At 38.4% G+C, this 24,143-nt stretch overlaps 1 protein-coding gene across 1 annotated transcript in view; it reads left to right on the plus strand.

Moving 5' to 3' along the window:
* Positions 1 to 24,143, plus strand: part of GALNT2 (polypeptide N-acetylgalactosaminyltransferase 2) — a 98,733-nt gene that overhangs the window by 58,339 nt on the left and 16,251 nt on the right. Inside the window, exons 3-10 of the mRNA XM_037391071.1 lie at positions 175 to 328; positions 5,454 to 5,552; positions 6,118 to 6,185; positions 7,093 to 7,158; positions 9,587 to 9,708; positions 16,483 to 16,570; positions 20,333 to 20,420; positions 20,981 to 21,084. Of these exons, the coding sequence (XP_037246968.1) occupies positions 175 to 328; positions 5,454 to 5,552; positions 6,118 to 6,185; positions 7,093 to 7,158; positions 9,587 to 9,708; positions 16,483 to 16,570; positions 20,333 to 20,420; positions 20,981 to 21,084 (789 nt within the window). The remainder of the gene's footprint in view (positions 1 to 174; positions 329 to 5,453; positions 5,553 to 6,117; positions 6,186 to 7,092; positions 7,159 to 9,586; positions 9,709 to 16,482; positions 16,571 to 20,332; positions 20,421 to 20,980; positions 21,085 to 24,143) is intronic.

The following is a 24,143-nucleotide window of genomic DNA, read 5'->3' on the forward strand; positions in this document are numbered from 1 at the left end:
AGAGGAATTTAATATGCGAAAGTTACTGATATTACACTGTTAACAATACTGTGGAGGTTTAATTTGTTGCAAAATTGAAAACCAAGCTATTTAATCAGTTGTGTCTGGATTGCAGAATGCTGTTTGTTAAATTGCAAAGGCTAAACTGGGCATTTTCCTGTTTTTCTATTGTAGGAAAAGTTCGGTGGCAAGACTTTGATCAAGATGCTTATGTTGGCGCTACCATGGTGCGATCTGGTCAGGACCCATATGCCCGCAATAAGTTCAATCAGGTAGAGAGTGACAAACTGCGAATGGACCGAAGCATTCCTGACACGAGGCATGATCAGTAAGTGCCAAACTGAGCCATATTTGACTTGGATTCACCTTTCTGTATTTATGGCTTTTGAGCAGCAGGTGGTTTTTCTAAAGCAGGAGCTCTCCAGCTTTTGAAATGGCAGGAACAGTAAACTCTGGTGTGATCCTTGAGCAGCGAGTTAAAGAACAGTGCATCTTATTCAAGTTTTTCTGTTTCCATGACTTCCATCGGTGTGTATTCTATATCCAAACTGGTGCTGCATTTCAGTCTCTTTTTGTTCCTGTTTATCTGATGGCTTTTCTTGGTTTTTACGTTTGAAAGTCTCTCACTGGGAGAATGATCAGTAGAGCAGGTTGCCCAGAGAGGGTGTGAAGTCCCCAGGCTTAGGGATAGTCAAAGCCTGATGCATAGCCTGCTGTAGCTGGCCCTGCTTTGAGCAGCGAGTTCGGACTAAAAGTTTTTCAGGGGCCCCTTTTGATCTCAGTTGCTCTGAGATTCTAAGTATGTGATGATTGTCAACTCCAGATGTAAGGAATCCATTTATGCACACCCTGGTGAACATAAGACAGAGTTACACTTCAGACACTTAAGAACTTCTGCTATGTCAGCTGCTTGTACAGATTCAGGAAATAGTATACTTCAAAGTAAGGAAAAATACTATTTTCTTGTGGGTAAGAAAGACTTTCACTTAAAGGCTTTGAATGACTTGCACTAATCTTGTTTAAGTAGAAGTGATTAATATGAAAAAAAAAAAACCCCAACAATTGCTCATTATGACTTCCATAACTTAAAAATAACAAAAGTAGGTTCAACTGAAAAACTAGGCAAGATAGCCTCAAAGCATAAAATTAGCTAACTGTGTATAGCTAATTTGCCTAATTCTGCAGTAAGGATGAATTCACAGCTTTATAGGTGGAACAAGCCTGAGGAGACACCAGAGGGAGAGAGAAAAGTGCCTGTTTTTAGTCCATAAAGCTCTTTAATCAAGAATGACATAGCGAAGGAGATCTGTATAAAAACTCAGACACTTACTGTCATTTTTAAATCCCTCGTATAATGGCATGGTTTTAGGTGCCTTTAAGCAGATGATCTGTATATAGACTAAAGCAAGTCTTGTATAATTTGCTATTAATTGAACAGAAAAGTAGGAAGAATCTGGTGTTTCACTTGTTGCCATGAAAGCGGTGAAAAGCTCAGTGCCCATGGTATAATGAGGAGTAAAATGGCTTTTGAATTTTCTTCATCATGTAACTTCTTTTTCACAAGAAATACATTCTAACTTTTCAGACCAGATGTTCTTTTCCCACAAGATAAAAGCTCAGCCACCAACTTCTAGAAGCTTCTGTGATTCAGATATGCTGAATCTGGATTTTTTTTTTCTAGATATTAAATAACTTCTGAGGGGGGGTCTAACAGGCAAATGCTGTCTTTTGGGAAGAACTTAACTGAGAGAGATGACAGGAGACAAACTGTATTACAGTGGCTATGTTTGTTTCAACTGTCAGTGTTGTGATTATATGCTGACCTGCTTGGTTTTTTTTAACTAAATGGAGCTGGAAAAGAACCCTGCAGTGAAGAGAGAGAGACATGCTTCTGAGGAAAGGCTGTATCTGTTTTGATTATTACTTAGACTTTGCCTTTCCATCTTTCTCATCTCTCTTAGATGGAGCAGATCTAAGTTCATTCAGTCTGTAAGTGGCCATCTCTTTAAAGGAAAAAAACCCAGCCAACCTGACCTTTCCCAAACCAAAGCAACCATTCCTGCAAATTGTCCACGATGCTTCCCTTGCCATGCTACCATTAATTTTCCTTCCTTTTTGGCAAGGGCGTTCACTGCAGAAGCTGAAAAAGTGGTGTAAAATATGTTTGGCAATTGTCCAATGGAAAGAGAAAGAGCAGTAGTCATAGGAAGAAGAATATGTTACAGATTTGAGCACGTGACACTTGAAAGCATGTTATTTTCAATAAAACCGGAGGCAACTGGGTTTAGGTTAAGATCTCTTATGGAGCTAGTACAATCTTATCTTTTTTTTTTTTTTTTTTAGGGAAAGAAACCTGGATGAGGAAATACTTGTTTCTGCTTAAGCAACTTTTTATTAATTGTGCTGATGTGTCTAAGAGGCTGTTTGACTTTACATAATAATACGTTTAATTGCTGAAATTGTCTAGTCTGTTTAGAAGCAATTTATCAGAATCCTACATTAGATATGTAAATGTGTTTGTAGTTATGCATCTCTTTCAATACTACATTTTCTGATGCAGAAAAGACTAAAACTTTTACAAGTGTCAGGTTAAGACAAAAGTTTTCTATTTGCTTTTTGTGAAAGCCTGCCAGCAGTAGTAAGAAACACTTTGATTCTCCTGTTTAAGTTGCTTGCCTTTATTTTAAGCAAAAGGGAGAAGTGAGAAACAGGCAGATACAACATAAGAAAGGAAGCAGAGAGGAGGTCTGAGTGGGAATGAAGATTCTTACTGCAGCTGATGCTCACGACTGCCACTTCCAGCAGCTTTGAGAAACCTCTGGGTTTCCTTCTGTTGCAGTCTGTTTACAACGTGTGACTGAGTGCTATTCCTGTCGTGGTTGATTTTGGAGATCCAGAAGGCAAGTGTCAGAGCTGTAATAGGAAACTTAGAGTGGTCCCCCTGTCAGTGTAAAACAGTCTCCCAAGTGGGATGAAGGGTGAAATACTTGATGGTTTTTGTGAGCCAGTGTCCACCATGCTTAGTTTGGACCAGTGTTTTCTGATCACGCCTCTTGCCTGATGTGTTGGCTTGATTCTTGAGAATTACTGTTAAGTACTTTAGCTGGACTGAGCTGTGTTTACTTTCTCATTCAGCAACTATTAGAAGTTTCTGACCTCACACAAGGTTTTTTCTTAAGTAGAGAAGAAACAAACTTTCCTGTCTCTTTGGTACCCAGATATCTGTCGAGGGGAATGTTCTCCCTGCACTGGTTGAAGTGAATATTTCTGTCAAAAACCAGTTCCAACAAACCACAGAAGTTTCAGAAAACTTGTTAATGACATGAACTAGTCCAATGACTCAGATTTCTGGGGGAAAGAATGTAGTTCTCATGTTTTAACTGATTTTAATGACCTACAATAAGCATGGAAGGTCTAGAAGCTCTTGTTTCAAATTCTATTTTATGCAAATGTAATTCCTCGTTCTGTATGTAAAATAAGTGCTGTAACTTGAGTAAAGAAAGTCTAATCTCCATGCTAAAAGCAATGACATTGTTTCTTTGGTTTGAGTTTTAACTGTGGCACTACTGACACAGCAGAATAGGAGGAGGACCGCTACCAAGTCAAGTTAAAGCAGGGATTTTTGAAAAGCTGAGAGCAGAAACACTCAGTGAAACATTCCTCCAATTTTATGTGGAAGTCTGAAAATCTTAATTTCTCCTACAGAAATACAGGTTAGTGCTCTTCTCTTGAGTTTTCTTAAAATTGAGAGGCTTCATTGCCTTGAGTAATTCCACCCTAAGATGTACTCTGGCTCAAGTGCTCTCCTTCTGCAGAGATCAGTATAAGTTTAAGGTGACTTTAATTACTCTAATGCGAGTGCTTCGTGTGATAATTGCATGCACAGCAGGCTTGTTCTCTGTAGGCAATTTGAAAGTTAACAGAAAAAAGAATATTTTTTATTTTTTTTTAGGCACCATAGGCTTTGGCATATAATACCTGAATGTTTTGTAGCGGTCTGGATGAATAGCCAGAAGTTCACAATAGAGAAGGTCTTAATTCTTTACTTTCCAGGACACATACAGGTCTGATTTATTGCTTCAGCGCTGGGCACTAGCGATGAAGCCATCTCGTACGCTCACAGTGTAAGAAACGAAGTTGGGCAAGGCCTTGCTGATCTGACACAGCGATCCTAGGGTTGGCATGGGCTTTGTTTAGCATCGGAGCAAGTGAGGGCTCCAACTGATGTGTGACGCTGTGGGTGTGTTGCGTTCAAAGCGTTGCAGGTCCCTGGGGTTTTGGCGGACAAGGGCAAGAAGTGCGGTGCCTCTTCTCTGATTCCAAGAAGCTGAAGGTTCTGTGGCTTATGGTGCATGTTGCAGGTGTCTAATCGGCTGTGGAGAGGCCTTTTATGTAGTCAGCAGCCTAGTTTTAAAAGTTTAGGTAGCAATGTAAATTGCCTCCCTTCCCTTAAAAGCTTGTTTGGTTAATACCGAGCAGAGGATTGCTTGCTGAATTTGCTACAGGTGTACGCTAGCTAGCTTTATCCCCTCTGAAGACAACAAGGCTTGTTTAAAACTCTACCCCTAATATTAAATAAAGGATATGTGAAGACATACATGATGTGTGTATGTTCCAGCATGAATGTGACCTGTCATACTGTAATGCCTTCAGTGTTTTCTAGCACTGCTAGTTTCAGTCCAATGAGAGCAGTGTCTTTTTAGGTTTATTGTCGGTGGATTTCAACAGCTTAACTTGATGTAGTCCTGCAGGAAGCATTTTGGGATTTGCTTTTTTGCTTATTGTATTAATTTCAGGCTACTAGATGTGATGAAAAATGATTTGACATAGATAGAATATTTGATTATTTTTATGGTTTGGAAGTATGTGGTTCTGTGTCTAGTTGGTACAGCATAGTCACAGCTAGCTTTGTTTTTCGAATTCTTAATGTTACAATCCTTACAACTTTCCACATTAGAACAGAAATCTGGTTTTTATCTGTGAGCAAGACCAGGGTGTTGCAGGAGCTTTAAAAATAAAGGGAGAAGTGGACACATGCCACTCTAAAGAAGAGGCATATGGCAGCCTGTGAACCTGTGCACTTTCTTTGGAAAATATTCTCATTTACCCAAGATTTATTGAACGCTTTTAATGTAAAATAAGCACTCTGGTTTCATACCGGGTTGCATGAGAGGTGTGTATGGTGTACTACAGTGGTGATAGTCCGGTGACTTTTCTGAGCCTGCTTATATCTGACACTGAGTTCTTTCTTAGTCTGTTGCATACTAAGACAACTACCAAGAGTGGCAAAAGAGGAATTGATTGAAATCTCACCTGAAAATGAAGTATTTCATTCTTTCTAGGTAGATGTAGTGTGTACGTGAGTTTTATAGATAACCGCTTCACGATGGAGACCATCGGCTAAACCTGGGATGTAAATGCTATGTTCAAATACGGGGCATTGTGTCTTTCAGGTGTCAGCGGAAACAATGGCGGATAGATTTGCCAGCCACTAGCGTGGTGATCACCTTTCATAATGAGGCAAGATCTGCTTTGCTACGAACTGTCGTCAGGTATACCCGAGACCTTGATTTTTCCCTAAAGACCATTTATTTGTGTCAGATAATGGCTTATGATAAGGAAGAAAAGTAACAATCTGTTATGATTTTTGGAAGAATTTGCAGAGGGAAAGATGAGTCTTAATCTCATTGATGCCTCCAGTTCTTACATTCTGAAATAGTGATGTTAAACAAAATTGCTCCCTTTAACTACAAATGCGTGAAAGTATGGAACTGATTACCAGATGATGTTTGAAGGTTGGCTGTAAAACTGGTTTCAAGAAAAAGTCAGGGAAGATGGGTTGTCAGGGGATATTTGACCTAAAGACATCTGCAAAACTTCTGTGTTGCAAGTTGTCTGAGGGACTGATTTTGGGAGGCTGGAATTTTGGACGGGGGGCAGAATTCTACATGTGCCTTTTCCAGAAGATGCTTTCTGGAAGAATAAGCCAATAGCTGTTGTTGAAGATGGCATCCTGTGCTAGATTCTACTGTGGCTTAACAAAGTAACTGCTTTTATGACATTATTATGGAAAATTAAGACTGCTTAGTATTGAACATTTTTTACTATCTGTTTCAGTGTCCTTAAAAAAAGCCCATCGCATCTTATTAAGGAAATCATACTGGTGGATGATTATAGTAATGATTGTAAGTACTTTTACAGGGTCCTAGCTTTATTTTGTTTCTACTGGTAAGACTTTCTGTAGATGCTAGCAGGTGACTTGTTTGAGGATGTGTCACGTGATTAGGAGTTTGCAGAGACTGATCCAAAACCAGGGCTTAATTCTTCCATATCTGTCACTGTGGAAGTGTGAAGGGTTCTGATAACTACTTCAGGTATATTTTATTAATTCCTGTTAGCTGAAGGAGCAGAGTGTATAGTTGAAAACAACCTTTGCATAGGATGTTGTCTGATGTAAAAATAAAGCCCATGGTGCTTGCATCAAATTTTTGTAGTACTGCTTTAAATGAATGCTGGTCTCAATCATTCTCTTCAAAAAAATTCTTACTGAATCTAAAATACGTCAAGGTTTTATAAGTGCAAGGGTATTATGACACAAACTTGAACAACTGAAATGGACCTCTGAGTAACATTTCTTAAAGGATGCTAATGTCCATACTTGCATTGCTAGTTTACAGCTAGTTTAAGAAAGGTTTAAGCCTTCATGTTGGTTAAAATGTGAGGTTTCTTATATGCAAAGAAAAGAGTTTATTTAATCCCTTTTTTTTTTTTCTTATGCGGTGTAGAATCTGTCTGAAGTAAGCGAAGTGAATATCATTAAATAAAAATATTTCAAGGGCGTAAAATTAAAATGGCTTTAAATAACATGAGGGTAGTAATTTCTTAGCTGGTAACTTAGCTTCATAGTAGAAAATGTTTATGGTCATAAATAGTTAAATATAAGAGATATTCTTAAAAAAATTGATTACTTATCTCACCAGAAATAAAGTATTTGTTTGAAGGCAGCCTCTCTTAAGGTATACAGTGTTGCATGTCAAACTGGTTCTCATCACTTGATTTATTTATTAACTTATTTTTTAATTCTTTTTAAAGCTGAGGATGGTGCTCTCTTGGGAAAAATTGAAAAAGTGCGGGTTCTTCGAAATGATCGCCGAGAAGGTAGGCGTAATCTGGGGGAAGGAAGATAAAAATTCCACTGTTGCTGCCTTATCTGTTAACATTCATCAAGCCATTTGAAGGAACATTCTGCTATACGTTCTGTATTGGAGGGGGGATTTTCGCTTTATAAATCAATTTATTAGTGGAAGGAATAAAACCAAATGTACTTGTGCAAGTGAAAACAGTAACTGTGATTAATTCTGTATTGCTGTGTGCACAATTGCCCATTGCTGGCTTTCACAGTGAAAGCTGACTTGAGAAATTGCATTTTACCCTCAGCCTCTCTTTCTGTTACTGTACTGAATTGTTAGTTAAGCTGCTGCCATTGTGCGTAAGGTCTCACTGTAAACTGTATGAATGTTTGAAATGATCCAGCTTTTAAAAAATAGTGCCCCCCCTTTCTTCCCCCCCCCCCCCCCCATCCCTTACTAGGGATCATGTTAAGGATCTAGTTGATGGACAGCCAGCAAACAGTTTGTTTTGGCAGGCTTGAGAAGGTTTGAGCAGCCAGGCGGGCTGGTTATGCCAGTTTTGCTGAAGCCAGTGTGCCATGTAACAGACTTGTCTTACACTTTTGTGTTCTTCTTTGTTGCTTTGTAAATTACGGTCTCATATCACTGAGACCTTCAGTCAGCTGTTTCCTGGCTATGGATCTTAAAGTATTAGATATAGGCAACTGTTATTCTCCAGCTCTTTGAAATGGTAACTGAGAGTTGACAGTTGAAATAGTTGACTGAATTAGCAGATATGTACTTGTTTGTTTTTATAAGCACTGTATCTTCGAGGCTGCTAGTCTGGCCTGAGGAGCAGCTAGAATCATTAGATTGCCAGAAACTGGAAATGACATGCACAAAACCTGTGTTGTCCTGTAATTAAAGTTACTGCAAACTGACGGGTCCTTAGTATTTAAATATTTTTGTTTGGAATATACTTGTGAACAAAGGCTTGTTAGGAAAACAGGCCTTTTATAACTTGCTGTGGTTGCAGGGTTCTGAATAAGTTAATATCATTTTTCTCATCAGTACAGCACTTAAAGATGGAGATAATAATAATAATGGAAAAAAGAATGAATTAACACTATTTTTATTTTTTAGTAATTATATATACACTGATGCATATTTTTAAGTACAAATCTGTAAATGTAGTACAAAGTTAATATTTATATCTGAAAATGAAATACGATTTGACAAATCTTTTGCTATGTCAGAAAAGAACAACTATTTGCAGATGGAAGGCACAGTACTAGTTTACTTGGTATTTTTGTGAGACTAAGTTTATTACCCATGGGATCTACTGTACTGTTCATGAAATTTTGCCTAGGCATCCATATGTGCAATCAGGTGATAATTTTTTAAATTAAAATACTGTAAAATTTGATTGCTGGCTTGCTATGCTTGAGTTTGATACTCACTTTGCTTTTAATTTTCAAGTGTAGGCTGATGCTGTTATCTCAGACACATACAAATTAAAACAAAAACACCAGATTTGGTGGGAGACAATACAGAAAGAAAAATGAAAAAAGTAATTACTTGGCTTTGGTCTTGAGTGACAATGAAATCAATGAATTTTGAATAGTAGTAAAGAAAAGTAGGGAGGAAATTTGCAAAGGAATGGGTGGAAGCTTGCTATTTTTCTGTATTGAAGTATGTTATGGGATGTTCTGGGGTATGTATGTATATATAGCAAGGGACTTTGGGACTTTAAGGAATGGTGAGGTCGTTCAATGAACAAATATTAAAAAGGAAGGAGAGGAACACAGTGAGAGGATCTGTGTAATTGAGGTGTAGAGAAGAATCTTTTGGCTTTACCAGAAGTTTCTTCCTAAAGAAAAAAATTAAAATAAGATTAAAAGAAAAACCTACAAAATAAAAGAATTGCAAGAAACACAGGGGAAAGACAATTGAAGGGGGTTGGGGGAAGGCTCTCAGATGTGAATTAATGAAGCATGGTTATTTCTGGAAGAAGCTGATAGAAGAATGGACAGACTGTCGTGAGATCAGGAGTTGGCAAAAAGGTGGGAAGGATAAGTTAATGATGGTGCTTTCATCAAGCCCATTGTGAAACTATAGGAAAAGTGTGTTTTCAGGACTGGTCTTGAGTAACTTTATCAGTATATATAACACTTGCTGTAATGCAGATCCAGCTGTACTTGCATATCACTTTTTTAAAAAAAAGATGTTTTAATTCTTCAACTTAAATCAGATTGAAACCTGTAGACCAGAGTGCAGTAGGTTGGAAGCTTGCAGGCTGTTTGATATAAGGTCGTTTCACTGACTTGTTAACTAGCATCTCATTTTGCTAATGGAACTTGTGTGTTTGTCCTGTAGAGTAATTTAATTCATGGCTAACTTGGAATGCAACAGTTTCTCACTACTGTTGATTGTCTTCCTTGGTAAGTACTTAAAACTTTTTATCTTTACTTTTTCAGGCTTGATGCGCTCCCGTGTCAGAGGGGCAGATGCAGCACAAGCAAAAGTGCTGACCTTTCTGGATAGTCACTGTGAATGCAATGAGCACTGGCTGGAACCACTTTTGGAAAGAGTAGCTGAGGTTAGTAGAGAGTTCTAAAGTAATTTCCCAAAGGAGTAGCCTTTAAATTTTAAAGCCATCTGTTTTATACTACATTAATTTTATGCATTTTTCTAAGGAAGCTTTTTCTCTGAAATGAGATGGAGATGATCGGAGTGTTCTGTGATTAAAACATGCTTTTTGTTCATTTAATCTGAACACAACTACATAAAATCTGAATATTTATTATTATTTTTACAAGCAATTCAAATATATGCTTCTTTGGTTCTTTAGAGACATCCTCAGTAAGTGTTGAAAATCTTTAGGGCAAACTATCATTCTCCTCAACCAGTATCATATCAATGTAATTCAGTTTACCTGAGTATTTATGCCTCATTAAGATTCAGTGTGATAATAGGAGAGAGGTTAAGCTGTGAAACAAAATTCCTGCAGAAATTAGCAGGGACTATGGGCTCTCAGCTTCGATGAAAATGATGTTTAGTCTGTGTCCTGGAAAAGCAATTGAGAGGATTGAGAGTGAAAGTATAATATTTTCTCCAGGGGTTTGTTATACTTGTTAACTTGCTCTGGAGGAACTCGGTGGAATTGGAATGTGAATCAAGTGTGATCCCAAAAAGCACTGGGAAACACTCAAGACAGCAGGGTTTTTCATCTTTCTTAATTGCATTCCCTTTCGGTTAAACTCCCTTTTCTGGAAAGGCTTTCTTTTAAAATGCTTCTGGTCAAAATGGTTTTGTTAAGCTGCTCTGTCTTGTTAATGCCCAGTTCTTTGCTTATCCTCCCTATGCTTTTCTTTGCATCTCCTCCCAAAAGGGGGAGGGGGGCAGCGGTGGGAGTAAACCCCATATATTCAAAATGCCAGTGGAGAAGCTATCAACTCATGACTGATTTTTTTTCATTATTCTGTTTAGTTCTGTGATACCTTTTAGAATCGTAGAATCATTTTGGCTGGAAAGGACGTTTAAGATCATCAGGTCCAACTGTTAACCCAGTACTTCCAAGTCCATCACTAAACCATGTCCCTCAGCACCATGTCTACACATATTTTAAATACCCTCAGGGATGGGGACTCAACCACTTCCCTGGGCAGCCTGCTCCAATGCTTGACAAAGCTTTTGGTGAAGAAATTTTGCCTAATATCCAGTCTAAACCTCCCCCGGCGCAACGTGAGGCCGTTCCCTCTCGTCCTGTCGCTCGTTATCCGGGAGAAGAGACCGACCCCCGCTGCCTACGGCCCCTGTCAGGTGGCTGCGGAGAGCGATCAGGTCCCCCCTGAGCCCCCTCCTCTCCAGGCCAACCCCCCAGGTCCCTCAGCCGCCCCTCACAAGGCTGGTGCCCCAGCCCCTGCCCCAGCCCCCTGCCCGGCTCTGGACACGCTCCAGCCCCTCCACGTCCCCCTGCAGTGAGGGGCCCAAAGCTGAACACAGGGGTCCAGGGGCGGCCTCACCGGTGCCCAGCGCAGGGGGACGGGCACTGCCCTGGTCCTGCTGGCCACGCTGTGTCTGCTACAAGCCAGGGTGCTGTTGGCCACCTTGGCCACCTGGGCCCACTGCTGGCTCCTGTTCAGATGTCCATCAACCAGCACCCCCCAGGCCCTTTCCCACCAGGCAGCTTCCCAGCCGCTCTGCCCCAGCCTGTAGCGCTGCCTGGGGTTGCTGTGGCCCAAGTGCAGGACCTGGCACTGAGCCTTGTTGAACCTCTCATACAGTTGGCCTCGGCCCATTGTATTTACTGTGTAGTCCAGAAATGCTGTAAATTGCCTAAGCGTATCGGCCATTAAAATCCCGTCCTGGAGTAGAAATAATTGTAATCAGCCTAAACCTGGACACTATTAATGTACCTAGAGCCTACAGAGCCTTTGAGCATGACTGACATAGCACTTCCTTCTGGTTTTTTTTTATGCCCGTTTAAAGTGTTGCAGGCTTAGAAGGATTGGCAGAATTTTTCTACAATGATTAACTAGGAGAATAACCTTGAAGACGTTAAGTATATCTCAAAAGGAAGTGGAGAATGCTTGTGGCTAAAGCATGAATAGATTCTGGGACATGGGAACTGCTTTCAGACCTTTTAGTGTAAATGGTTTGAAACATCTACCTATTCATGAAATTAGAAGAGAAATGGTAGCTTTGGTCAACAAAACTCTGCTTTTAGTAAGGCAGGTATTTTGCCATTTACAGTTTTTCTTGTCTATGACTTTTTTCAGGGCATTTAAATTTCTGAAACTGATACGGAATATGAACGTTACTTTTTAATCATAATGGAATGTAAACCTCTTACTAAATTGCTGACAATTTTGTGACGATCCAGCATCACATGCAGTGTATTTGGTGGGAGGAACTGGTGCATATTTTGCTTTGTGCAGCAGCTACTATTTAGCAGCTCATGAATTCGAAATGTGCTCCCCACAATTGTCACCGTGATACGCACTAATCGTGTGTGCCATTGAATAGTTTGCAGCTGTATGAATACAGTTTTCCATTCTTAAAAACTTGATGTACTGTTAAATAATTGATGTGTATTTCCAGTTTATTTTCATGTGGGAAGATTCCCAACCAACAGGCATGTGTATTCATAAAGTAGCTTCTAAGCTTTCTGCTTGTTCAAATAATTAAGGTATGGATAGTGTTTACATATAGTGTATGATAGTTCTTTGTTATTTTAAATCGATTGAGTTTGCTCACAGTGCACACAGTATGTTACTTGATGTTAATTGGCAGCATTTTCTTGATAGTCTCTGTGACAAGAAGCTGAATAGACGTGAACTCATTTCTGCTCTGGCCTCAAAGGTAACTTTTTCAGGTCAGGGCTATTATGCATTAATACAGTATTTTCTGATGTACTGTTACATCTATTCTGTATCTGCTGCAAAGCAGGGGGTCGGATTTTTTTTCCCCCTTTTTGTTCCAGAATTGCCCACCAGCATTTCATTCTGTCAGTTTTGGAGGATTAGTTGTGTGTGTTAGAATTTAAAAATTTATAGCTTCCAAGAAACATTCTGAATTGGATCAGTTCTACAATACTCTATCCCATGTGCTGTAACCAGTTTAGAAAGCTGTCTCTGACGTCTTGCTTGTGTTAGGAGCAGCTGAGACATCAAGCTCTCCTCTTCAATTGAAGGATGATCCATCCCACAGTTTTCTTCTTTGAGATGGTTTCTGGATTAGAGTATCTTTGTCTATTACTGTGCTGCTTTAGCATTCTTAGAGGGGTCTGACACTGCTAGGGATTTTTCTTCAGCAATTTGAGCAAAGGCTTAAAGCAGAAGCAATGTACATAAAAGATGAATATTTTGGAGTACAGAACGCGTACAGACACTAGTGTAACCTGGAGCTAGTGTGTCTTCTTCCCCTTTGCTCCCTCCTGGCTACCTAAGGCTCCCTTTTATGCCCTCTAGATTTTTTTTCTGTGTGCCTTTCGGGGAGATTGAAGGAGGAGACAGTGGAGATTAACCTTTTGATTTCCCCAAAATGTGAACATAGTAATAAGTATACACGGTCTTAAAGACTGATAACTACTAGCTATTTCATGAATACTTGTCTACTTGGCTTTTTCCATTTCAAATTTCTAATCACTTTGACATTCTATTCTTATAATACATCAGTTAGCAGAGAAAAATAAAAATTGAAAGTTTCTGGTGCAGAACTGAGCTAACCTGTTTTCTTAGCATAGCTGTAAATCTTACATCGCTTTTAGGAAGGTATTTTTAAACAAGGAAGATCTCTAAAAGAAAGAAAGAACTAAGATTAAGAAATGAGATACGGATTCCTTTTTCATATCTGTCTCAGATTTTTGTGACCTTGAACGAGTCAACTTTTGAGTGGCACAGTGCTAAAAGGAAAATATTTGTATTTTCTCTTCAGTGTGTCGTGAAGCTTAATCTTTGAAGTGTCTTGAGATTTGTTTTTTTGGAGGGGGGGGAGGCAATGTATGTAGAATCTTGAGGGTAATTTCTGATGGTTTAAGAGAATAATATATAATAGTCTAATTCTCTAGAGCATACATAACTTCCTTATGAAATATTAAGATGAAATAGTCTGCTTCAGATTTCCAGGCACTAGAGATCTGCAGTATTCACAAGCTATTTCTTTCCATTATCCTCACCAAAAAGCACATGGTTTTCCAATTGTGTGTTCCATTATAAGTTATGGTGTCAACCCTTCAGAAAGATTTCTGCTTAAATCACGCTATGGATAAAGTATCTATCGTGCTTTAGGGTAATTTAAAGGGAGCAGCTGCTTCGTAGTGTTTTTAAGTGGATGAACTCCCTGGACTTTGGAGACCCGCAAGTTCTTTTTGCAGCCTCTGCATCAACAACTTTGTAGTGCCCTGCAAAGCATCACTTTAAGAACATGAATCTCTTGTCTGCTTTGCTGCTGAGCAAATCTATAATTTCAAATCCTGGAAGGAGCAGCATCTTTCCAAGCCAACAAAGTGGGGGTTGTACATCAAACTGGATGCTCACAATCTGGGTATTTGTTTGTTGGAGAAACAGCTGTAAGTTGTTTAAATAACAAGTTAAGTGTAGCAAGTGGTTTTAGCGTGGTGTTGCACTGATACTGATAAAACTAATCAGGCCAGCAGTAAAATTTAGCCTGGGGAAAACCAAATGCGTAGAGATGGTGTGGTACCTGCTTACTCAGCACAGTGGAGAAAAGTTGAAGCCTAATTGAAGCTCTGACTAATGCAATACCTGATAGCTTGAGCAACTTTTACCACCAGGTTAACTGTGCTGTGTAGAAACATTAAGAGAATGCAGATTGTTGTCAGAAAAGTTGTTGAGAAGTGGACATAGATGTATAAACTGTCTCAGTTTCAGCTAAGGAAAGGTGGTTTCATTTTTCTATTTCATGCTTCTGGGTGTATTGTGAATAAGCAGATAAGCTGGATGTCTTCTGTCCCATCAGCCTTTAAATAAAGGAGTTTCCTAATTCTATCGCTATTTATAGAATGCCTAAAATAAGGTCATGGGTGCACCTGAAGTGCTTTAATGTTTGCTATGAAGGTGCAGTAAATCATAATTCCAAGTACAACACAGTTAGCAAGACTGTATGCTTGCTGCTGTAAGCATGGACTTGGCACGACAGCTACCAGAAACAGCAGCTAAAGATGTGACTGATGTGTGGTTGGTCTTTTCTTGTTTTGCTTTACACCAAGCTACTTGCTACATAGTAGCAGACCTGATTAGATGTTATATTACATCCCTCATAAAAGCAGGTATTTGGCCTGGGTGGTATAGCTGCAGTGATACTTAAAAGGAACGTAGAAGTCAGTGAGTCTTCAGTTTTTAGCTTAGTCTTCAGCTTGGATTCCCTTGGGTTCGCTTGGATTCTCCTTTTGGCTGAGACAGAAGTTAGTGGCCTTTTGCTCACTCAGGCAAAATGACCCTAGTAAATGCCAACTGTGTAATTAGGGCTTATTAAAATCAGGCTTATTAAAATCAGCACAGATTGAATAGTTACAATTCAGTAAATGAAAATGGGTGTTTAATGCCTTTATTGGACCAAGCAAAGCATTTGACTAAGAGTTGCTTTTAAGTCTCTTGTTATGAGCTCAAGCTATTCTTGTACTAGTTTGGTTCCAACTTGTTCTGTATAATACTAATTATCAAGGGGGGTGTATTGCTGAATCACTATATAGAATATATGTATTGTTGTTTGAAGGCATACTTATGAAATAAACATCTCCATTTTAAGGATTTAGGTTGATAAATTCTTTCTAAACGATGAGAACAGTTTGTCTGTAACAGTTACCAAGCTACCTCCTGTTCTTTCAAAATACATTTTTCTTATATTCACAGATTTGGTGATAAAATCTTCTGAAGTTATCTGTGCTCTCTGCATGGTGTTAAATTGTGGAACTCAAACTATTATTTTGAACTCAAGCAAAATGTTCCATCAAGCTACCATAGAAGTTACACTTCACTGTGTAAATGTAACTCCCCGCGCGCCCTGCCCCCCCCCAAGCCATGGACATAAACTGGCTTAACAGTGATACTGCATTTCTAATATTAGATTAGTCTTTTTTTTTTTTTTTTTTTGTTACTGATATCTTGTGATCCTACTGGCTGATGTGTGTGGGGTTGTTGGAAAGATTTATGGTTTTTTTCATAAACTATTTTGATAAAAACATCAGCTAAAGTAATTAAGATTGCTCAGAGCAGTATATGAGACTGTGGCTGGACAGAGGAATGTGGTATCTGTACCACTGGAATCCTGGCTGCTAGAGATTAATAGCATTCATTAGTTTGAAGTGGTGTTAGAATCTCTTTTCTATCTGATTGTGAAGCGTGATTCTTCTAGTGTGAAATGGGTTAGCATTAACCTAAGACTTTTCTGATTGCAGAAAGGCCTAAGTGTTCCTTAAAGGTTGAAATAAGACACTAGTACCCTTGTGTGGCTAGAGATTTGCCGTGGAAAATAGGAATTACCTGGATGCTTCTTTTCTTTGAGCTGGGTTTAAAAGTAAGGATGGAAGCGTTGTTTGCTCAACTGTCTTTAGAACTGCAAGTTTGCTGCCGCCTTCAAGAGCCAGTCAGAAGAGGGGGATTGCTTGAATATAAGTAGCCTAGAATAGAAAGAGGATTCCCAGCTGTATCATGTGGTTTTTTGCTTTCTGAAGCAGTGCTGAGCAATGCTGTTCACAGCACTGGCTGTTCAGAGCCACACGTTGGAGTAGGGGGAGAGCTGGGGGAGATGTGCTAATGAAATCCCTCTGAACTGTTCAACATCTCATCCTGCCTGAATCTTTATATATTGATCTCATTATTTCAATATTACTTTCTAATATTTATTCTAGGACAAGACCAGAGTTGTGTCTCCTATTATTGATGTAATTAATATGGACAACTTCCAGTACGTTGGGGCGTCAGCTGATTTAAAAGGCGGTATGTACCTGTACTGGAATACAGATTTTAAAAAACCAAAAGTATCAAGAATCAAAGCTCATAATCACTGCAATTGTGGAATTGGGCAGTTAACATACTGTTCTTCTTTCATTCTGGTTTTAAGTTCTGTAGGTCACTTGTTTCTTAGGCTTGGATTTGAATTGGCCTTATTGTCCTCTGCTTTAAAACAGTTAATCTTTATTATACTAATTCTTTTAAGTTTATGCTGCCTTTCACCAATATGCAAGACTCACTCCAATGTTTGTAGGATTGTGTAAATGTCAGAAGCGGCTTATGGCCAGAGCTTATGATTCTCTTTATAGATAAGACAGACTTTAATTGCTAGCTTAGAAGCCCATCAGCAATGCAGTGCCTATGAGTTTTTTTCAAGATGCTGGTTTGCTTAAAAAATTACACTACTTAATAAGCAGAAAGCTTTGGAATGTCTTTAAAAAATAAATGTTTTTGTTAGCCATGATCTGTAATTGTGACGAGTAACATGTGACCATGAAAAGTTGTTGTGTTTATACCTTTTCTGTTACAAAATTTGCTGTTAAATTGAGTTTAGAAGTACTACAGTCTCACTATATCTAGCTGGTGTAAACTGTTGGCAGCAAACAGCAAAAAGACTTGTGAAGCCCTCAATAAAAATAAAAATCCTCCCTTCTCCTTTACCAGAGGGGGAGGGCAACCACACACTAGAATTCTTACTCATTACGAATTTTTAAAACTTTCGCTGTTAGCAAGAATCTAACATTTAAAAGAGCTGTTCTCTGTGCCCCCTTCCCCCCCTTTTTTAATAGTTGTTCCTATAACCCTGGAAACTGAAATGTCTGCACAAACATATGAGCCATGATATAGAAATTACTCAGTGCTGTTCCCACAGTGTTCCAGCTTTTTCTGAATGGACTTTCTTGAGTGAGGAAGGAAAAAACAATTTCAAGTCTGTCTTTTCAGTTACTAGTCTTTAACTGGCCACCAAGCATTGTTCGGGTAAACTAAAATACAACATTATGCAAATATTGCTTTTATTTGCTTCAAGTTTGTCAGTGATCTGGAGGTGAGAGGTTCTATATCCTTTCAATTAATGTTTCGAAATAACACCTACAGGGCGTATATTCACAGTATGCTAATGTATGGTTCTGTGCTATTATCTGTGTGCCAGCTTTATTAAAACCTTAAGGCTTTTACCCAATCTGTTCATTATATCTCAAGTATGAAAATCCCCATACCATTATGTGGCTTTTATTGTTGTCTGCAGTAGGAGGAGAAATTCTTTCATTGAAACCCTTGATTGGTTCCTGCAGGGTTCATGCTCTTTAATTCTTCCCAAGTGAAGTGGGAAAAGATTGAGAGATCTTTTCGCTTATTACTGCTTTTCATGCTTCATCTTTGGAATTACGTTTCCCAATTTTTTATATTTTTTTTTTTTTACTTTTTAATGCTAATTTTCTCCCCCTGTGCACAATAGAAATAGGTATTTCTTTATTACTATCTTTGAAGTGCATGAAGCCTCTGTACTTCTGGATTGAGTGAGAAGCTGTCTTTTTTTAATAATAATAGGAATTTTGCACATACCAATGTTTAAAGCTATTTGGAGATCTGTTGAAACATGAATAATATATTTCTTCTCAGTTCCCAGAGGACAGATTACCATGTTAGAGGCACTACAGCATTTGGCATCACGGGACATTTTCACTGGGGCCAAGTCTAAACATGGAAACCAAAACTATGCTTTCAATGTTAGATACAATATCTGTGTGGCTGAGACAGCTGGGACAGCATTTGTGCTTGGTGTGTTTTGAAAGGATTTAGTAACCCAAGACAAGCAATTTAGCAAGGGCTACAAACTTTTTAAAGTGGACAGGGCTGAAACAATTCCCAAGTTTGGCCAATACTAAATCCAAGCACTTCAGGTTACAAATGGTGGGGTTTGGTTTTTTTTTTTTTTGCGGGGGGGGGGTGGGGGGTGGGGGGTGCAGAAGTGCTTAAGGGGCCCTGACAAACACTTTAATTACTGGAATAAACTGTAGTTAACTGAGATCTAATAATTTAGAGTATGCCTATGATGCAGTTTACACTGCATAGAATTTCATATTGGATATGCACTTGTATTTAAAAATACTCCTTTTACAGAGTTACTGATATTATCTCACTGAGTGCAGATTTTTCCCAGAGTCAGTGAAAATGGAGATGGAAAACCAGTTTTTATGGGTAAACAATTTATGCACTTGTTCGTCTTTTGTAGCAGTGTGTTGCGTTCCAAAAGAGACCCCTTGTGTTCACTGCAGTGTATGTAACTCTATCGCTTCTGCCGGGGAACAGTAGGGCTTTTCAAGTTCTCCCAGATGCTAGTAATTTTGCTGGCTATGTGTGATGAAATGCGACTTTTTAACTGCATGGAAATATTGGAGCTCATTTTATTTTTCATGCTGGAGGCTTTGCAGTACTATAGATTGTAGCCATTTCACTGTGTTGCTACTTGGAGTTTGGGAGTAGTTAGACAGTCTTTCATTTTTACAGTGCAACACTTCATGAAATACTCAAACATGGAGAGAAAGAGTTGGCATGCATGCTGTAAAGACTGTTCAGGATAATTTCTGTAGTGGGTGTGTGAGATAAATAACTTGTGAGTTAAAACGAAAACTGTTTCGTTTTTAACTTTCTGCATCAATCATTACTACGCACATTTACGGATGTCCGTTTACCTTAGCTTTTTCCCCATTTCCCCACAAAGCAGTTGCTTTATCTTTATGCTGGAGGAAGAAAACTATTGACATCTGTGGACCAGAAGTCTGGAAATCATTCATTACATGACCTCATAGGATCTAAATGTGTTTGGCAGCAGGCAGGCTGTACAAGGAGGATTTGCTTAGGTGTACTGGGAGAGGGTTATGGACCTTGTGTAGTTTTTTTAATAGACGTTCATGCTCAAAAACTGTAATGAAAGTGTTTCCTGTAGGAAGTTTGTCTTAGCAGCTGTGTATCATTGCCTAAAGGCGGTAATTCAAATGATTGTCAGGTAGAAAACTGCTGTAGGTGACCTACTGGTCTTGTCTATTCTAGTGATCTTTATGTTCTTCTGTCTTTAATTCAAGAAAGGACCAGACCAGCTGTTGCTGTGTGTATGCACATTTATGTACATTATGTATATGGGAAGTAAGATGTTGGTGCTCTAGTGCTTGCCTTAAGTTTAAAAAGTGATGCACTTAGAAGCATGCAGTGGGAAAGCAGGAAGCTAAATGAATGTTAATAAAGTAAGTGGCAGCCTATTTTATTACAGCTAACCTGTTGTGACCTTTATGATAGCTCCTGTTGACAGAGTAGTGAGTGTACTGCATAAAGCCTGTGTAAACATAAATATGTGATTTTTTGATAAGAACTGAAATGCAATTGTACTGAAAGGACCGTTGGGAGCATTTGTAATGGCTGGAAGATCTTCATATAATGTTTTATTTAATGTAAGGATACAAGATGCTGGATTCATATAGAAGGCTTTTGCTTTGTCAGTTCTTGACTGGGTTTCCTGGAGTAATAGATGACAACAAAAGAAATAAAAGTTATTTTGTATTTCAGGGTTTTTTTTACCATCTTGTCAACTTCTTTACCTGTCATCTGGACTCCTACTTTGTTTTTTACCCAGAAGTTTGAACAAGTTTACATTTTTAATTTAAATTAGTTCCCAGTGATTTCAGTTACTACAAGTTGAATGATGATCACAGCCTTTTTTTAACATCCTACTCTAATATCTTCTTCTTGAAGGCTTTGATTGGAACCTGGTGTTCAAGTGGGATTACATGACACCAGAGCAAAGAAGAGCACGGCAAGGAAATCCAGTTGCTCCCATAAAGTATGTCTGTACCACCACTTCTCCCTTTAATAGATTGTAATTTGCAACTAAACAACTTAGAAATCATCTTTTCTGAGTCTGAAAGGGCATCTTTGCTATAGCTTTCATTAGAATTGAGATTTCATTTGTGTTTATGTAGCATATAGTGATCAGGACACATTATGAGACTCTCAGAAATTAATAGTATTTAAAAGAATACTTTAAAGCACACCAGTAGATGCTTTACCCTTAACAAAATGTAGATGTCACTTTGTTTAAAGTTGGTATGTTTTGAGGGATAAAAATAAATCGGTTTTAATGTTTTCTTGCTGGCACAGATTGCCACCCTTTAAGGAACATGTAGGCCAGCTGGAGATTTGGCAACTGCTTTAGAGGGTGGTCACAGCACTATATATGTCATAGAAATGTATGGAGACAGCATTTGAAGTGATAGCTGCAAAATAAGTTGCATTCGAAAGCATTGCAGATTTTTTCAAGGAGGTATTAACCTTGAGGTGCAAATAATACTTACCTCCCACTTCATGGTTCTGTATTTAATTTCATTTTTCTCCTCTGTTTAGGACACCCATGATAGCTGGTGGGTTATTTGTGATGGACAAATCCTATTTTGAAGAACTAGGGAAGTATGACATGATGATGGATGTTTGGGGTGGAGAAAACTTAGGTATGTATATTACTTACCTTCGGATCAGTCTTGAAAGAAAGCAGGTTTCATCATTGCCTTTGCTGTCAGTCATGGTCTTCCTGATTTTCTGCAAAGAGGGTTAAAACCAGCGTTAAAATTTCATTGCATTGTTGGCAAAATCCAAAAGGTTTATTACAATGAAGGAATTAAAACAAGGTAGGAATTATATGCTAGTTAGGAGAGAATAAAAGTATTTCATTAAGCAGTGATATTTTTTTGTAATGGAAGTTGGCTGATAAAAAAATGACAGGATATAGATAGGCAATTACTTTCAGAAATGCTGTCTTGTTTGAAAGTCACATCCTCATCTAAAGTTACTGATTAAATTGTTTAAATGCTGGCAATAAAAGACATGTGTTAAGATGTTGCTAAAATGTAATCATGAAAAGTAGAGCACAGGAGTTCATGAGTTTAATACTCTTACATATACCTTAAGAAATCAGTTATCTTAGCTGACTGAAGAGTAATCTGTTTCTTAACATCAATAATACGGCATCTATACTTAGTGAGTTTTTGAACTTTATACCCCTACTTTAGCCCTATGAGATAATTATTGGTGAGAAGGCATTTTTGCTGTAATTACTCATTTTCAGGTGTTTGAGTGGGATTTAGGGAAGAAGGAGGAGGGGCTGAGAGAACTTGTGCTTTAGCCATTTCTCTTTTGACCTGGTGGTTAGATCTGGCTTTGGTAGGTATTTTTTGGCTCTCTTTGGCATTACCATATTGTACAAAGTTTTTTTTTCCAGTTAAGACTGGTGTACTTGTATTAAAACAAAGAAAGATTTGGGAGGAGCAGAACTCTACAACTTCTGAAGACTTGCAGTCTGTCATTTATTTAGTTTTTTAGAATATCTGAGATGCATCTCTACCCTAAGTAGTGTGTTTTGGGACCAGCTCTAGGGATAGAAACTTCTCTACTACTGCACATGCTAGCTGAAAATCCTAAAATACCTTGGACTTGTGAAAACCCATAAGTATTTTGAGTTATTGAAATATGCATTTGAGCATATGCTTGGCCTACAAGGAAATGTCTGCTGTATACAGCGCACTAAGGATGGAGACATGGTAACCAAGTATTTACCAGTCCTGTAAGAAACTTGAAGGCTTGAAGAGGCATTCTTACAGTCCAGTCTCTGACCTTCCCATGCAATACTCAAAGAAACCTCTTTGGTATTTTGAACAATTCCTTTCTGTGTTTCTGCTTTCTCACTATTTTGGCTGTAAATTGCTGAATTGTATTCATATAAATATCGTAATTTTTCATTTTTTAATGTCCTGGAAATTCGTTGTATAGATTTACTATAGCAATACTTGCATTTGCTCTGAAAACCTCTTTTGCCACTAGAGCACTTAAGTATTTGATTAGCTGCAAGCATGTACTTGAGCGACCAATTTTTTTCTGAAAACTTAGCAGCTGCTTTTATGCTTTGATAATTGAGGTCTTGATAGCAAGAAAGGGCACAAGAAACAGCTCCTCACTCAAGGTGAGAAGACTGCAGACGAAAAGCTGTTTATGTTGCTCCTGCTGCATTCTGTTCCCCCTCCTCCATGGGAAGGAGGAGGTGGAGACTTTGGGGTGCCTTTTCTCTGCTCCCTGAACAGGCAAGGTCTGTCAGTACATCCAACAGGTCATGATTTGTTCATAGCTGCCAGACTACCTGCAGACAAGTAGAAGTCATATGGCATATGATTTAATGGGCAGTAAATGGCACGTGCACCAGATATCAGAAATCTGTGATGTGCAGTTTAAAATTCAACATGCACGCTCGTCAGGCCTCTTTGCTCTCGAGCATTTCTCTGGATCAGTGGATGATGTTACATGCAGATAACCTGTTAGATGGACTTGCAAAATAGTTGTATACATTATATTTATCCTTTATGAAACCTAGCATTTTTGCTTCAAGCATGTACAGAGCAGCTGTTACGTGAGATTTTGTTCACATATTAGTATAGACTCAACTTTACAAATTTCAAGATGGGCCTGCAGTGTTTTGCCTACATATGCAAAGAGGCAGCTCTTACCGTGAAGATGCAGTGCATTTTCAGATTGTTGCTAAATGTCACGGATAACATGAGCTTGCTGTACAAAACATGGAACAAGGTTTGCTCAGTCTTGTCTTGAATTCATAAACTCTAATTCTTAGAATCTTTACCATGCTTTTTGATAAGCATGGGAGGATTGGAGTGTGCTGAAGAACTGGATAGGCCGTTGAAAGGTTTGGGTCAAATTTGAAAACCTAGATTTGTCTTAATTTTGCTAAAATCAGGGAGTAAGACATTCCCCGTCTTCTATATTGATGGCACACTACAATAAAAAGGGCAAATCTGTTATCGAGAGGTGTAAAATAATCTCATGCAAGAAAGTTCAACATGCTGTTCATGCCTTTTTAATGAAGAACTGTGTCCATTGAAATTGTAAAAAAATAGTAACATTATGTCTCACACTGTTCAGGTATAACAAAAAAGATGCCTTAAGGATGTTCTTGGAGTGAGGTTTTTTGTTTGTTTTTGTTGCTGTACATTCCCTTTTCTTTAAAATTCCGTGCAGGCTTTAGAAGCCATGTTGGTGCAAATAAGTATTAGTTTGCTTCTTCCTATTCAGTAGTCCTATGTTCTTTCCCATAGAGCTATTTTTCATCATTTCCACTTTTTTTTTTTTTTTTTTTAAGATTCTTCAGAATCTAAGGTGCTGGGAAGTATACATGTAGTTTTACATTTCTGGGAATTTATGGAGGGAGAATTAAGTTGATGTACACACTAAGGCAGCTGTGAATAATGAAAAAAGTTGACACAATATTTCTAAATTACTTCTAAAACAAAAATACTTTTTCAATGCCTGCATACATTCAATAGATGGATTAAACCATTAAAATGGATTAAACCTTCAAATGAATTATTTTTTTTTTAAAAAAGAGCTTTAGCCATACTACATTGGCCTTTATTTTTAACCAGAATCTCACTTTACCTCATGAGGCATGTATTTCCTAACACTTAAATAAATCTAATACGAGTTTTCAAGCATTTAGTTTGCATTTGCC

Source organism: Falco rusticolus, chromosome 6 (assembly GCF_015220075.1).
Source record: "Falco rusticolus isolate bFalRus1 chromosome 6, bFalRus1.pri, whole genome shotgun sequence".
Taxonomy (NCBI): domain Eukaryota; kingdom Metazoa; phylum Chordata; class Aves; order Falconiformes; family Falconidae; genus Falco; species Falco rusticolus.